At 32.9% G+C, this 15,188-nt stretch overlaps 2 protein-coding genes across 2 annotated transcripts; one reads left to right on the top strand and one right to left on the bottom strand.

The window, feature by feature from the left end:
- Nucleotides 1–2,332: 2,332 nt before the first annotated feature.
- On the top strand, nucleotides 2,333–5,778 carry s1pr5a (sphingosine-1-phosphate receptor 5a). The gene is given in 2 exon segments (NM_001007316.1): nucleotides 2,333–2,400; nucleotides 3,446–5,778. A coding segment is annotated over 1 exon segment (1,200 nt). The 5' UTR covers nucleotides 2,333–2,400; nucleotides 3,446–3,650; the 3' UTR covers nucleotides 4,851–5,778.
- A 975-nt stretch (nucleotides 5,779–6,753) lies between these two features.
- spc24 (SPC24 component of NDC80 kinetochore complex) lies at nucleotides 6,754–14,814 on the bottom strand. The gene is given in 6 exon segments (NM_001024440.1): nucleotides 6,754–7,332; nucleotides 7,426–7,502; nucleotides 9,004–9,108; nucleotides 10,571–10,715; nucleotides 12,832–13,025; nucleotides 14,782–14,814. Coding segments are annotated over 5 exon segments (609 nt in total). The 5' UTR covers nucleotides 13,007–13,025; nucleotides 14,782–14,814; the 3' UTR covers nucleotides 6,754–7,225.
- Between the last annotated feature and the right edge of the window lie 374 nt (nucleotides 14,815–15,188).

Here is a 15,188-nt window from a genome sequence, read left to right as displayed (position 1 = left end):
GGAGTGCTTTGTTCCACACGGCCCAGTATGACCTCATAAGTGTTTCTCAAGGAAATCCCTCTCCCTTCGAGGTACAATGACAAAGTTTCCTGTTTAAGAAAGCAGAATCCGGCTTCTGGCTTGCTCACACTCACAGCTGCCTTATGTAATTCCAATGCAATTTTTAGACGGCTCACGTTTTATGTATTTGTGCATCACACACTCTGACTTATTTATTTAGTCATATGGCTTGTTGGACAGTGTCTGCACGTCAGAATAAAGGAAGTGAGTACTGTGGAGAACAATATAGCTCAAAACATCCTGCATCACAGCTATGAGTGTATTTTCAAATGGAAACAATTCATTTGCAAAGATTGTATAGAAAAGAAATCATGCTCAAATATACAGTTGTGCTGCAACATTTACAGCTATTGTTGGTAGTTTGTGATTCACGGGTGTTTCATTTATTTTCACTTTCAAATTGCATTCTGACATGTCGACGGTGCCAACTATTAAATGTTGAAAATTCAAGACTTTGTTGAAAGGAGGATGCTGAAACAGTGACACTTTCTGATATTGTGCCAACATGAAAATGTATTTTTGGGGTCAGCTCAAAACTGGAAAATGAGTTGCAATTAATTTGATTTTACTGAATCACTTCTTAAAAGTGGTAAAATAATAAAATATTATTATAACAAAAGTATTACAATATAATATATTATTACAATATTCAGGGCTCACAACATTTCAAAATCCCTGGTAGCCCTTCAGGCAGACACTCTTCAGTTTTTGGTAGCCTAAATATAAATTCAGGTAATGCATTATTTATTAAATTAAAACAAAAACAAACATTTACAGAAAAAAATTATAAAATGGCATTTGTTATAGGCTTTATGTTTATTTTTAAAATAACACAAATATTATTTAACATTGTTATTTGATTAATATTTAAATAACATTGTTTCGGGTTATTTTTGGCAATTTTAAATTTTAGGCAACTAAAAAATAATAATAATAAATAAAAAACTTTCCAGAATGTTACAGGGTAGTTATTTTTTATTTAAAAAAAAATAACAATTCAGACCTGGATGTGTTTCTTTTTTTGGTGAACATGTAAGAAGATATTTTAAAGAAAGCATAAAATGCTTCAAAATATTTTTATCTGTAGAAAAAAATAAATAAATAAAAATAAAACCGGTTTGAAACCGATTTTGAGTAAATAGTGAGTGCGTTTTTGTTTTTGGGTAACTGCACCTTTAACTATCCTTTTAAGTGCAATTTTAAAAAAAAATAAGCATTTCCTTTTACTAGCTAACAAACCAGAACAGGAATTATGATCTTAACTATAAACAAATAAAGATGATAACCCCCAATTTATAAACAGAAATATTTTTAATGAAACCGAATTTAGGATTTAACAAATATAATTTAACAGTTTCTACACACTAATGTGTGCGTGTGTGTGACTGGACTTCATAAATGTAATCTATATTCAATTGTAACTTTTAGAAGTAAAACAATTACATTTTGTACTCTCTACATAAATTTGATGTTGTTTAATTTACAAACAGAAATAAATTTAAATGAAGCAGATTTTAGTAGGCCTATGACAAAAACATTATTTAACAGCACACACACAGGGTAATATGCAAGTGTGTGTGTGTGTGTGTGTGTGTGTGTGTGTGTGTGTGTGTGTGTGTGTGTGTGTGTGTGTGATTGACTTGACTCATCATTGATTTAAAATGTGAATCATATTCAAATATCAAAATTGTTTTGATGTAAAACAATTGACCTCAATTACAAATATTTGTATTCTTCACATTAATTTAGCCTTTTTCCTTCACTTTCGTCAATTGGTGAAGTTTTGTTGGGGTCTTTTGGAGCTGCGTCGATGGATTTGCTCTTCAGTGTTTGAACTTTCAGCAGTGTAATTTAACCCACACTGAGCTGAACTAAACTGAACTTCAACTCTGAAAACTGGACTGACAGAGTTTCAGTTTAACTGCTATGTTAAGCTGATTTAACTATCTAGCTACATTGTAAAACGCTAAATAAATTAATTAATTAATTTTATGATGTCCACGAATTATTTATCGTAAATACGTTTGCATGAATTGTGCACTTTTTAATTAACTTCGCAGATAAGAAAAAAACACAAAGCCATATAAAACGTCAAAGTATCTTCAAGTTTGCAAAGCAATTCATTACCCAAAGTAAGTTGCTGTCTCAGCAACCGCAGACAGAGCAGAAAGAGGAGAACAGCCGAAAGCCAAGACCAGCCCACTTCAAGAAGAGTCCCGATCCAAGGTTCAGATCTCACATCAGCTGCTGCCCGCTGCCTCAGTCGGTTGTGCGCAGGACATGAGGGAGAAATAAAGGAGCATTTGTCATTTTCATTCTTCAATACTTCCAACTTAAAAGGTACGTGAATTTACATCTGTGCACGAGGTTTCATTTAAACATCGATTGACCGACTGGTTGAAAGAGAACTGTGCGAGTAAACTTTTGCAGGGACTTTTCGTGCAGTTACAAACTGCTGGATTAACTTTGCTAGCCCAAAAATTGACTAAAAGGAGTGATCGTGTTTGTCTTAATCTAACGTTAGAGCAAAACTTTTGAATAAACTATTGAATTGTTTAACGCAAAACGCCCAATAGTCGTGCGATTATTTACTATAATCTACATGCAATGAATAATTCCCGGGATAGTCCTACTATCCTTTAAAAATTTAAATAATTGTAGCGCTTAGGGAAAAAAGGTTTAATGCTAAAGCAAACCTGTTAATTCGTTAAACAGATTTTGTCGCCATATAGTGTGTAGTTTGAAAGCTAAATATAAAATACGGGGGAAACAACGTAGATGATAGTGTATTTAACACGATAATAGTTTCTATCATTACAGGAAAATACGATATAACAAGTATATCTGTAACTAATGAAACTGTATTATAAATAGCACATTTTGGAGACCTACTTTAATAGCACAAACAGATCATGTCAACATTAAATAACTATCCAATGTAAAGTCTGTAAAATAAACTGTCGCCAAATGAAATGACATACTAGTAACATTGACAATGTTTCATGTAAAAGTATTATCAATTCTTTTTCCAGTAGGCTACTGTACTTTATTTTAGTCTGCTGACTTATTCTAATTTATACACTGTTTTACTTACACAATTTACTTTGAAGTAAAACCCAAATTGTGAGTGGAAAAAAATATTTTTGATGTAACTAAATGCAATCTGATGAAAATGTCCTTTAATTTAGATAACAGTGCATTATTTGAAAACACCTATTAAATATTAAGCATGAAAGTAACATTATTTAAAACAGCATGTGATAAATGTTAAATTTATATTTCATTGTACATGCATTTTTATGTTAACAAATATCTAGTTATATTTTATTAAACATTATTGTTGTAATCCCATCAATTAACATTATTTTCGAATGCTTTATTTCAGTTCCCTCTGGTGGCATTGGAGGATATAGCAAAGCTATGATTTAAGCATCAACAAGGAAAGGAGTGCATATTTCGCCTTAAGGATACTATAATACCCTGTTAAATCCTTAAGAGATTGCTTTATGTGATTTGGTGGAATATGGCAATAAGGACTACCTGTTCAACAGAGATCCATCAGCGAGTCTTTTAAGGTCAGCAGAAGTGAAATGGAAGCTTCATACGCTGCCAGTGCTGCCATCGAACCGACTCCACCACCCATGACCTCATCCCCAGGTTACATGTTCAGCATGTTTCGGGAGTACCAGAGCAATGCGGTTATCATGGCCCATTACAACTTCACCGGGAAGCTAAAAGAGAATAAATACCGGGATGGACTGAAACCCGAGGCCATTGCGTTTCTCATCATTTGCCTTCTCATTGTAGTGGAAAATGCGATTGTTTTGGTGGCAATATGGAAGAACAAAAAATTCCACATGCCAATGTACTACTTACTCGGCAGCTTGACGCTGTCTGATCTGCTTGCCGGTTTCACCTACATGGTGAACATCGTGACTTCAGGGGCAAACACTCTCAAAATGACTCCAGTGCTGTGGTTTCTTCGAGAAGGTGGTGTGTTTATCACTCTTGCTGCATCTGTCATCAGTCTCCTCGCTATAGCTATTGAGCGGCATGTCACGATGGTCCGCATGAAGCCGTACCAAGGAGCCAAGCGTGGCCGGATGTTCGGTTTGATCGGTGCAAGTTGGCTCTTGTCAATTCTCCTCGGCATTCTTCCAATCATGGGCTGGAACTGCATAGGAAACTTGGACGAATGCTCCACTGTCCTGCCGCTTTACGCCAAGAGCTTCATCCTTTTTTGCATCACTGTTTTCACCCTAGTTCTGATGTCCATCGTGGTGCTCTACGTGCGGATATTCCGCATCGTCAAGTCCAACACCCAGCGGTTAGGCTTTGGCACGCAGCGTAAAGGATTGGCGAGGAAGTCCCAGAAGTATCTGGCTCTGCTGAAGACGGTCACCATCGTTCTTGGCGTCTTCATCGCCTGCTGGCTGCCCCTCTTTGTGCTTCTTCTGCTGGACTTCTCCTGCCCTGCTCAAAGCTGTGAGGTGCTGTTCAAGGCAGACTACTTTTTGGGCATTGCCATGATCAATTCGCTCCTCAATCCCATCATTTACACCCTGACTAGTAAAGACATGCGCAGAGCCATTCTAAGACTGGTCTGCAGCTATTGTCTGCTAACAAAAGATGGACAGGTCAAGAAGTTTGGCATGCCGTTTCTGGATTGTAGCACCAGTAGGGCAGAAGTGCCGTCACACAGGCTGGAAGGCCTGGAGACCACAGTTTCATCAGGGAACTTTACACCATCTACTATTAAAGCCATTTACCCAAGGATACTTAAGAGTTGAGGAGAAAGAAGAATGCATTAGTTTTGAATAAACCAGGTTCTGGTTTACTTTGAATATTTATTTTAAATAAAACTGCCAAGTAAACAAGTCTGAAGCAGAAGTCGGAACTCATAAAAGTCCTGTTTTGGACTTCAGACTTGGCTTCCTCCACATGCATTCAAGCAAGCTATGCGGCTGCCAGAGAAAGTGGTTGACCAGACAAGAGGAATTTTTGTACTGTGATAAACACCAGTGTTTAAAATGGACTGTCTGAGGGTCAGACTTGCAAGTCAAGAGCTACAGTGCCTTTGTAAAAATAGGATTTTGAACAGCAAATAACAAGCAGCTATGCAGCAGAACGATGCATTGCACAAAAATGCTTTGAAAAGACGTCTTCTGATGTTATACGAGACTCTCGTTTTTATTTTGTAAAAAAAATATGAGTTTGTGTAACGAGTCATTTCCACCTCCAAACAACAGCTGAATTGTTCAGAGACTTTGTGGAGAAAATGACAGGTTGATAAAGCACATTTGTTCATGGGTATTTTAAAAATACATTTTGTAAGAGGTTTCGTTCTTATAATGGTATTTTTGGGAAATACTTTATTCCTGTTTAAGCTCACCATACACCGTGGTCTGCATTTACCAAAAGAGGAAATTCTAATGGCATTCAGTGGCACAAGCTATATATAAATATTGTATATTTTATAAATATTGCAACAAAGTTTTGTATGCTATTTTATGGAAAGCCTACATTTATGTGTAGCAATCTGTCATGATAAAAACAGCACTGACATTCAAGCAATATTGCATTTCTGTAATTTAAAAAGAAAAAGTGTCTGTGTACAGAAAACGATGCATTAGTACGTGTTTAAATGTATTTTGTTGGTCCTAAATTATAAGCCTTAAGACAAACCTTTAAGTGCATTAATTAAAAGTGTTTCTTAAATATTTGTCTTGTGTTCTTTTGAGCCAGAGGAACTGACTCATTTTGCACTACATAAATTAGAGTGTGCTTCTAATGATTACACAAAAAATATTCATTATATATAGATTCCCACAAACATTAAAGACAAACTTATACATATTATGTAGGTGTATGTAAAGACAAGCGATAGAAAAGCTATTCATTGTTATGATTTGAGCAGATTATTCTGGAAAGTAATAGTTTCATTTAGCTAAAACATTTAATTAACACAACAAATGCACATATGCAACTTTTAAAGTCAATTACAAAACTATTCTCTTAAATTGAATCAAGCTAATTTCCATTTGCTTCTATCACACCCACACCACATGTTAACCAGGCATAAACTAAACTATGACAATATTGTGGTTTTGTCATTTCACAGGGCAAGAGCCACATGTACAACATTTTCTCACTGCTCTGGCTTCGTGAAAAACCCCTACAGAAAAAAAGATGTATGCTCGTGCCAGTCCGGATGTTTACCAAAGCTGAAACTGCTAGTCTCTGCACCTGAAGGGCCTGATGTGACTCATTTTTAAAGTAAGACAAGCAAAGGTTAAACTGGTCACGCGAACCAAGTAGGATGACTAGGCTTTTAAAAGAATAGAACACCCATCCATAGGTGCAATGAAAGAAATTCAATATGCCAATAAAGTGAAATTAGAAGCAGTGAAAGTAGAACGGTCCAAAAAAAAGAGGGAGGGGCTAATTTTAGTCGTGCCAAAAAAGTGAAAGTAGAAACAGTAAAAGTAGAACAGTCCAAAAAAAAAAAAAAAAAAAAAAAAAAAAGAGAGTTGGGAGCGTTTTTGCAAGTAATGACTAAAATTTGCCTCTTCACCACCCCCATGGATGGATGGATGGATGGATGGACGGACAGAAATATAGATAGAGATAGATAGACGACAGACAGATAGAGGCTTTCATTGATAAATAAATACGAAAAACAAACAACAACAATTTAGACGAAAATGTTATTTTAGAAAGGAGTATAAGTTGCAAAAAAGTACCTATTTACAAAAACACTGAAATAAAAACAAACAAAAAAAAAACAAGTTTAAATGAATGCAAGATACAAGCCATATATGCTAACTCTTGAAAATCATTTTTTGTCATTTACAAAAACCATACTTCAGTGATCTAAATGTCCTCTTTAAAAAAACAAGATCCTAAATTTGATAGGATCAGATTCACTGCTCTGTGGAAATCTGAAGGCTTAACAATAAAATGTGTTTCTAAATAAAGAGGTTCACATTTCTATTTTGTTAACGCACTGTGCATTGTCAATCAGCTTGGGGAATTTGTGAGGCAGTGACATCTTGTGGCGAAAATGAGAAATATTTACTAACAGACCTGCACATACAAAAAATACACGCACACACACATATATATCAAACAGTAAACAAGCTAACGCTGTTCACATGCAGCAGGTCTACCATTCTGTCTTAACCAGGCTCCAGAGCTCATCGCTGACCTCACAGGGTGTACGGGTGGAGGTGTCTATGTTGATGGGGGTCACCACATCCGCACCATAGTGAACTATCAAGAAGACAAAAGGAATTTGTAAGCTCTAAAATCATACCAAGTGATAACACTGACCTTCAGCATATGCTGTAAATGTGTCAGGATTACCTCCTTTCAGTATGTGCGGCTCTGTGTCAAACTCCAGCTTTATCTTGGTCACTTTAGAGTAGAGCTGAGCAACATATCTGAATCAAACAATCAACAAAACAATCATAATCATAACCTTAAAAAGAACCTGTAAGTACTTAACCTATTTAATTATCGCAAGTAATAGCCCTGAGAAAAATCTTTCGATTAATTATTATGTGACAAATGTTGAGGAAGTCTGAACATACACAGGGATTCTGCAGAATTCAAAATGTCAAATTTAAGACTTTTTAAAGACCTTTTAAGACCATTATGAAATTTCGGACTTATACAGGACTTTTTATATTATATTATATTATATTATATTATATTATATTATATATTGTTATTTCTTAGCCAAATGTTTTGAGTAAATAGTCAAAATAAGCAAAACCTAGTAGCACATACACACATTTTTTAAATAAAACATATCTTTAAAAACTATAATGAATTAAATGTATGCACAACAGTCTGTCCAAATCAGTGCCCTCACCATATACAGACTATAAATACACAGAGAACTTTTAAACAAATATTATTGTAAGGATGATAATTAAACAATACTGTGAACAGAGTTTTGTCAAAAGTTCTATACAGAATGAATTGTTGGTGATTGGATGCGTGTTGGGCAGCTTTACACATACATAGGAAAATTAAGACCCATTTACAATTATTTAAGCTACAATTATTGACCTACAAGACAAAATTTCAGTAAATGTAAGGCTTTTTAAAGAGTAAATTTTCGTTAAATTAAATTAAAGACAAATTAAAGACATTTTTGAGACCCCTGTGGACACTCTGATGACAGGAATTGTTTTCACAACATTCTAAATACAACGGGCAACTTGTTTGTTGGCATTTGTCTGTGAGATGTGAATTGGCCTTTAAATGTGTTTAATAAGCGTTTCACTGCAGTTTCTGACTTTAAGTGGTCTCACAATAAAATGAATGTAACTGAAAGTAACAAACCTCAAGACCAACCTTTGCAAAAACCAGGTTTGTTATTAAAAATTTACAGACTTGACAAAGAATGAAAGCAATAACAAATTAATCACTAAATTGCACAAACGTTATTATTTAATATGGAACAGTTTAATAACTGCTTTATCACATTTGATTTACTCTATAAATTCTAGTAAAGGTTGACAGTTATAGTTTAACAAAAAAAAAAAAGAAATCATACTTATCACTCTCCCTCAAGTGATTTCAAACAGTTTTCTTTTCTTCTGTTGAACACAAAAGAAGATATTTTGAAGAATGTTGAAAACCTGTAACCATTGACTTCCATAGTAAGAAAAACAAGTACTATGGAATTCAACGGTTACAGGTTTTCAGCATTCATCAAAATATCTTCTTTTGTGTTTAACAGATGAAAAAAAAAAATACTCAAAGGGCGAGTAAATGATAGAATAGTCTTTTTTGGGTGAACTAAGCCTGTAAGGGAGCTGTTTTTATTTGGCTAACAAAGCATTTAAAAACATTTATGCACTATATTAAGATACATGTTTGGCATAGGAAATGTTTGAGAGCAGAGCGAGAACAATGTATAATAAGTCTTACATGGCTGAAGGAATGACCTCAGTTGTGTCCTCATCCACTTCCTGTTGCAGGGTTTGGATTTCTTGCTCAGCATCTCGGAGTCTTTCCAGCTCTTTCTGCAAGAATCTTATCCATGTGCTAAGGAGACATTCAATTAAACTCATCTGTATTTCTGTAGCGCTTTTGCAATGTACAATGTGTCAAAGCAGCTTAACATAGACGAAATTCTAGTAAATTGAAAATAAAACAGTCAAAGAGCATTAAATGTTCACACTTTAATAAAAATATAATTATATTAGATTTAAAACTATGCATTTACTAGACACTACTTTATTCAAGAAGCTTTTTTCTTCTTACAGAGTGAAACATATTCATAACAAACAGGGTGAAATACATTTTGGAATGATTTAATCAAAGTATGGTGTGATTGCCTTGCTATAAATTAATTCTGTCAATTTACTCTCCCCCTCTACTTGTAAAATGCCGTTTTGAGTTTCTTTCTTCCGTTAAACATACAAGAAAATACTTTAATAAAATACTCAAAACAGTGACACGGTGGCTCAGTGGTTAGCCTCACAGCAAGAAGGTCGCTGGTTTAAGTCCCGGCTGGGCCAGTTGGCACTCCTGTGTGGGTTTCCCCCAGTCTAAAGACATGCCCTATAGGTGAATTGAATAAATCAAAAATGGCCATAGTGTATGTGTGTTTCCCAGTACTGGGTTGCAGCTGGAAGGGAATCCGCTGTGTAAAAGATATGCTGATAAGTTGGCAGTTAATTCAGCTGTGGTGACCTCTAAAGAATAAAGAGACTAATCTGAAGGAAAATTAATGTATAAAAATATTCAAAACTGGTATACGTTGACCTTCACAGTATTTCTTTTCCTACTATGAATGTTAAATGGTTACCGTCTCCAACCTTTTTCAAAATATCTTCTTTTGTGTTTTAGAGACAAAATAAACCCATAAATGTTTTGAAACTACTTGGAGGTGAGAAATTTGTCATTTCTGGATGAGCTATCCCAGATGAGATTATTAATTAAAGCCAGTCCACTGTCCTTGTTAAAATATGCATGAATCAATGTGAAAAACATTCCTTTTCATCAAAAAAAATGTAAAAAAAATCTATAAATAAATAAATAAATTTATATATATATATATATATATATATATATATATATATATATATATATATATATATATATATATATATATATATATATATATTGTATGTTCTACATTCAAACATGTTCTACATTCAAATTCACCATTTAACATACAATTAAAAATTCACACTAAAAAACATTAATTGTCTGTTCCAATGATAATTTTTTTTAATTATAGTTATACATTGTATATTCTCAGAATTATAATTATATATTCTAATGGAATAGTGGAAGAGGGAACCGCAAAATATAAAAAATTCCAAATTAGAAGTGTACTAGGTTGTTATGGTTAAGCACAAATAAACATTTGTGCCATTACACCAATTTATTTCCAGTTTTTTAGCACTACAGCAATTTAGTTAAATATGGCAGGCAGTTATACAAAAAGATTATTTAAGTTTGAGGAAAAAATGCTACTGAAGGATACTCCAGCTCTGAGTCCAGGTTTTGACTTTTAGACTGGCTCCTCTGCACCTCCTGCTCCATCTTCATGATCTCCTGCATCATCTGGCTTTTCTGTTGGTCTAAATCCAGAAGCTTCTGGCCGACCACCTCTTCTGTGTGCACAAGATCTTTGACAAGACAGAAAAAAGGATTTTTTTTTATATGCCAATTGTTTGTGCATGAAAAAGCAAGATGAACAAACTACTTTAACAACGTTCAGGATTGTACCGGTATTATGCAAATATTTGTGGTTTAATGCCACCAGTGATATTTTAGCATTAAGGAACTATTTTAGTATCTTTTAACAGTTCTATTAACAGTGAACAGCTTTTTACATTTTGATTTTTAGTATTTTTTTAATTTTATTAGTTTTTTTATATAACTGTAAAATATTCATGTTGCTTCAATGATTTTTTTCCCATTGAGTATCTACTGTAGTTTTAATTTCTAACAAGCTATTAACAGTGGGCAGTTTTTATGTTTGAATTTTGTTAAAGTGTCAGTAAATTGTTTTTAATTTAATTAGTTTTTTATTCATAACTGTAAAATATTTTTGTTTCAATTACATTTTACCATTGAGTATCTACTGTAGTTTTTTTAATCAGTTATTACAGGGTATATGCAGGAATCCTAAAGGTAATTTCAATACCTTTAAGACTTTTTAAAGACATTCTCAGAGTATTTTAAGACCTCATCACCACTTCAAGTTCTAATCAATATCAAACCTTTAACTTAACAAACAGTTGTTAATAAACAGTTGTAGTTAAATAAATCAATGGAGCACAACCATACAACAGAACTGCGATAAGCTTGAAAAAAAAACTTGAAAGAATAAATTGAGCGGTTGTTTTCAGCAACAGGCTTCACCCACTGTTTAAACTCATCTTTTAACCATGGGTACGCAAACTTACATTTTCCCATCTGTTTTGCTCTATAGTTTCGCTACATGTGGAGAGCGTCACATCACCTTCCCGCGTTTCTCGCAAATTACATTACATCACCCAGATGGAGGAGCCTGGCCCGAACCAATTGCGTAGATCAAGCACGTCTTTGTTAATATTAGGAGAAAAATAAATATATATATGCTTTTTGGAGTCAAACATTTGAACGAAATGTAAGACCTCGTAAAAACACCACTAAGACTTTTTAATGCCTTTTAACGGCCTTCATTTCCTCATAATTGATTTATCAACTTTTAACGCTTTTTTAGACCGTGTGAACACCCTGTATTAACAGTGAACTTATTTACTTTTGAACGTTTAGTTAAAGTTTCAGTAAACTGCTTTTATAATTTTATTTATAAACATTATAGATTTTAACAGTTAAGTTTTTAAATTTTGAATTTATTAGTTAGTTTCAAAGTTTAAGTAAATTGCTTTCAATTGTAATATTTTTTTATAACTGTAAAATATTGCTGTTGTTTTAATGATATTTTATAATTATAAATTTATTTTAAAAACTATTGTTTTTTTATATCTTATCAGTTTTTAACAGTTAAGTTTTTTATGTTTACATTTTTATTAAGGATTCAGTAAATTTTTAATATTACTAGATTTTTTTAAAAAATGCCTTTATATATATTTTTTAAACATAAAATGTTTAAACATTGAACAAAAATGAAACACAAATTTTACTACCAACTGCGAAAATTTTAAATGTATACACGTATAATTTTCTTAATTAACATTTATTTATTCAAAGTAAGTAAATTATTTCCAGTTTTATGTTTAAAGTTTTTAAATACCTCGAATATCCCTGATATAAACTGATTTTTGACATATCATCCTTGTTTGGATAACAGGAGGAATTAAGAAATAACATTTTCTTATGAAACAGCACCTGCATGTCACTTGTTAAATAAAAATTGCGATCAAAGAGGGCTTGATTGTTTCTATTTTACTATAATGCATATCTGAGTCCAGGTCATAATAACAATAAAAAAATTAAACATGCAGGAATTCACAATAAGTCCTACAACTTTAGCATTTAGACAATATATTTAATTCAGCATATAACACAACTTTTAACAAACAAGCAAAGGCATACAATGAATTTTTGATGTATTTTACAAAGTTTATATTAATCAGGATGTAAAAAAAAACTATTTCATATCATTGCATTACAATCAAAATCAGAAAAGTTAAGGTTATTAGGTACCATAGGTTTAGCTACTTTCTAAAAACTTAACAGTTAAAGAAGTATATTTGTGTATTAACTGTATGTGTATCAGTGCTGAAGTAATACCATTTAGGAGCTCAGTAAGCGTCTTCTTAGTCTTGATGTAGTGGTCGAAGAACTCCTGCTTTTTTTTCCTTGCTGCTTGAAGAACACTTTCTGCCTTACTGCTCATGATGATCTCATTCAAAGATTCTCCTAATTTCTCAAGGTCATCATCATGCATCGAAATGCTATGGGACATCTCTGCATTAGTGATATTTCTGTAAAAAAAATGAATAAAAAAAAGTTAAAAAGTATCGCATAAGAAGGTGAGCTTATGTGCCATGACAGAACATTTATTTATTTATCAGAACATACATAAATATTTAAACACAGTGATACAAAATCAGCACAGGTTTAAAGCAACAGAGAATTAAACACTGGTTGCTATTAATATAGTAATTCAACTTTAAACAAAAACCTAAAATGTTATTTGCAAACAATTTTAACTTAAAATGTTAAAATGGCATATTATTCAAAGCTTACCAGTAGGATTTATTCCTATTCAGAGACTTTTACAGATTACTTTTATTTTTCTCTAGAACTATTTAGTTTAAAATGTGTATTCTTTTGAACCTTTTTTTCTGATTTTTTAGCAAATGCATTTTATTCATTTATTTTTGAAGAGCCATTTGGATGTGTATGTGTGTGTGTGTGTGTGTGTGTGTGTAGATAGATAGATAGATAGATAGACAGACAGACAGACAGACAGACAGACAGACAGACAGACAGACAGACAGACAGATAGATAGATAGATAGATAGACAGATAGATATCAAAATGCCTTTTTGAAAAATTACAATAAATAACAAAATAATATTAAAGTATTAGTATTATTACTAATACTACATTATATATAAATAATGCAGGTTTGAACAAAACCTTAATTTATGTCCATGCACAACTCAAAGATAAACAAATATGAAGCATCAACCGTAACGTTGGCTGTATTCTATTCAATTTTAGCGCTTTTACAATGTAGATTGTTTTCAAAGCAGCTTCACATAGAACAGGGGTAGAGAACCTCTAGGTCTCGAGCCACATGTGGCTCTTTGACCAAAAATACGTGGCTCTCCAGCTGTCTTCCTTCAATAATATTCTACCGTTACAAAAAATAAGAATATATATATATAAGAATTTATATATATCACTATAAATCAGTTTCACATTGAAAATACAATTACAATTAACGTTACCTTTTTATTGTAATTTGTACAGCAAAATGAATAAGAACTCGGTTAACAAAAAAGCGGTGTTTAGACCAAAGGTCGTTTGTGGCAATGTGGATTAACTTTATCGAAACACCAATAAAGGGCAAACAACTTATATTTTTATGAAAACTTAAATTTAAAATAACATTCATGAGTGGTGATGGGAAAAATAAAAATACCATAAATTGTTTCTTTCATTCATGGACTTGACATGGTTACATTATAACTTTGCGTGGCACACAGTTCAAAACATTACCAGATTACTGGTTTATAGTTTAAAGTTAGTATAGTACAAGTATAGTTTAAAAAGTTAAAATGCTTTTAAAAAACTTCTTTACAAATTCGACAAAATTAAAATGTTAGCCAGCTAAATAACTTATTTAGGTAACAAATCAGCCACAATTTAACGTTAGTACGTTACATCACAGAATGTAAACAAGCACGTTTGCCTGGCATAAAAAATAGATTAAAAAAAAAAACGTCGATGTATGACATACGGAAAACGAACATTAAAAATATCTGATTTTGTCACAGAATTAAAGTTAGCTTAGCAATGTCATAACTGTTTTGTAAGAAAAAACAGTCAATGTTACGTTACCCGAAAAATCAACCAAACTAACAACGGTTGTGTCTAAGCGAGCTCAAAATAACGCATCTACAAAACCATTGTTACTTAATTCGCCATGACGCGTTGAAACACTGACGTATATTGTATAATAACGTAGTTTATATTTATACATTTCAGAGTAACATTATATAGTCTCACCCAGACTGAACGCCGAAATCCCGATTTCAAACTGGCGGGTGTTCCTTGTTCTTCTCGTTTATTCAGCAGTTAGCGAATCGACTTCTAGTGCTTCTTCGCCACCTATTGGTACGGAGTATGCAGATTTTGAAAAAAAACTTATTTTACTAGGCTTCTTTAACTTTAATGAAACTGTTTGTTTTTTTTTTTTAACTTAAGAGCTTTCGCCCTTAAAGGGCCTGTTAAGCACATTTTGTACATTCATAAGCTTATGAATGTACAAAATGTGCTGAACAGGCCCTATAAGGGCGAAAGCTCTTAAGTTTTTCAAAACAAAGTATATACATCTAATCAAAACATGCTCAGTTTCTGGTCGATGCTTCATCCATGTTTAGTTGTGTGAACTTATTTAATTAGAAAACTGTCCT

The sequence above is a fragment of the Danio rerio genome, chromosome 3 (genome assembly GCF_049306965.1).
Source record: "Danio rerio strain Tuebingen ecotype United States chromosome 3, GRCz12tu, whole genome shotgun sequence".
Lineage (NCBI taxonomy): Eukaryota > Metazoa > Chordata > Actinopteri > Cypriniformes > Danionidae > Danio > Danio rerio.
Note: the sequence above shows the minus strand (reverse complement) of the source record. Positions and strands in the feature narration are given on the sequence as shown.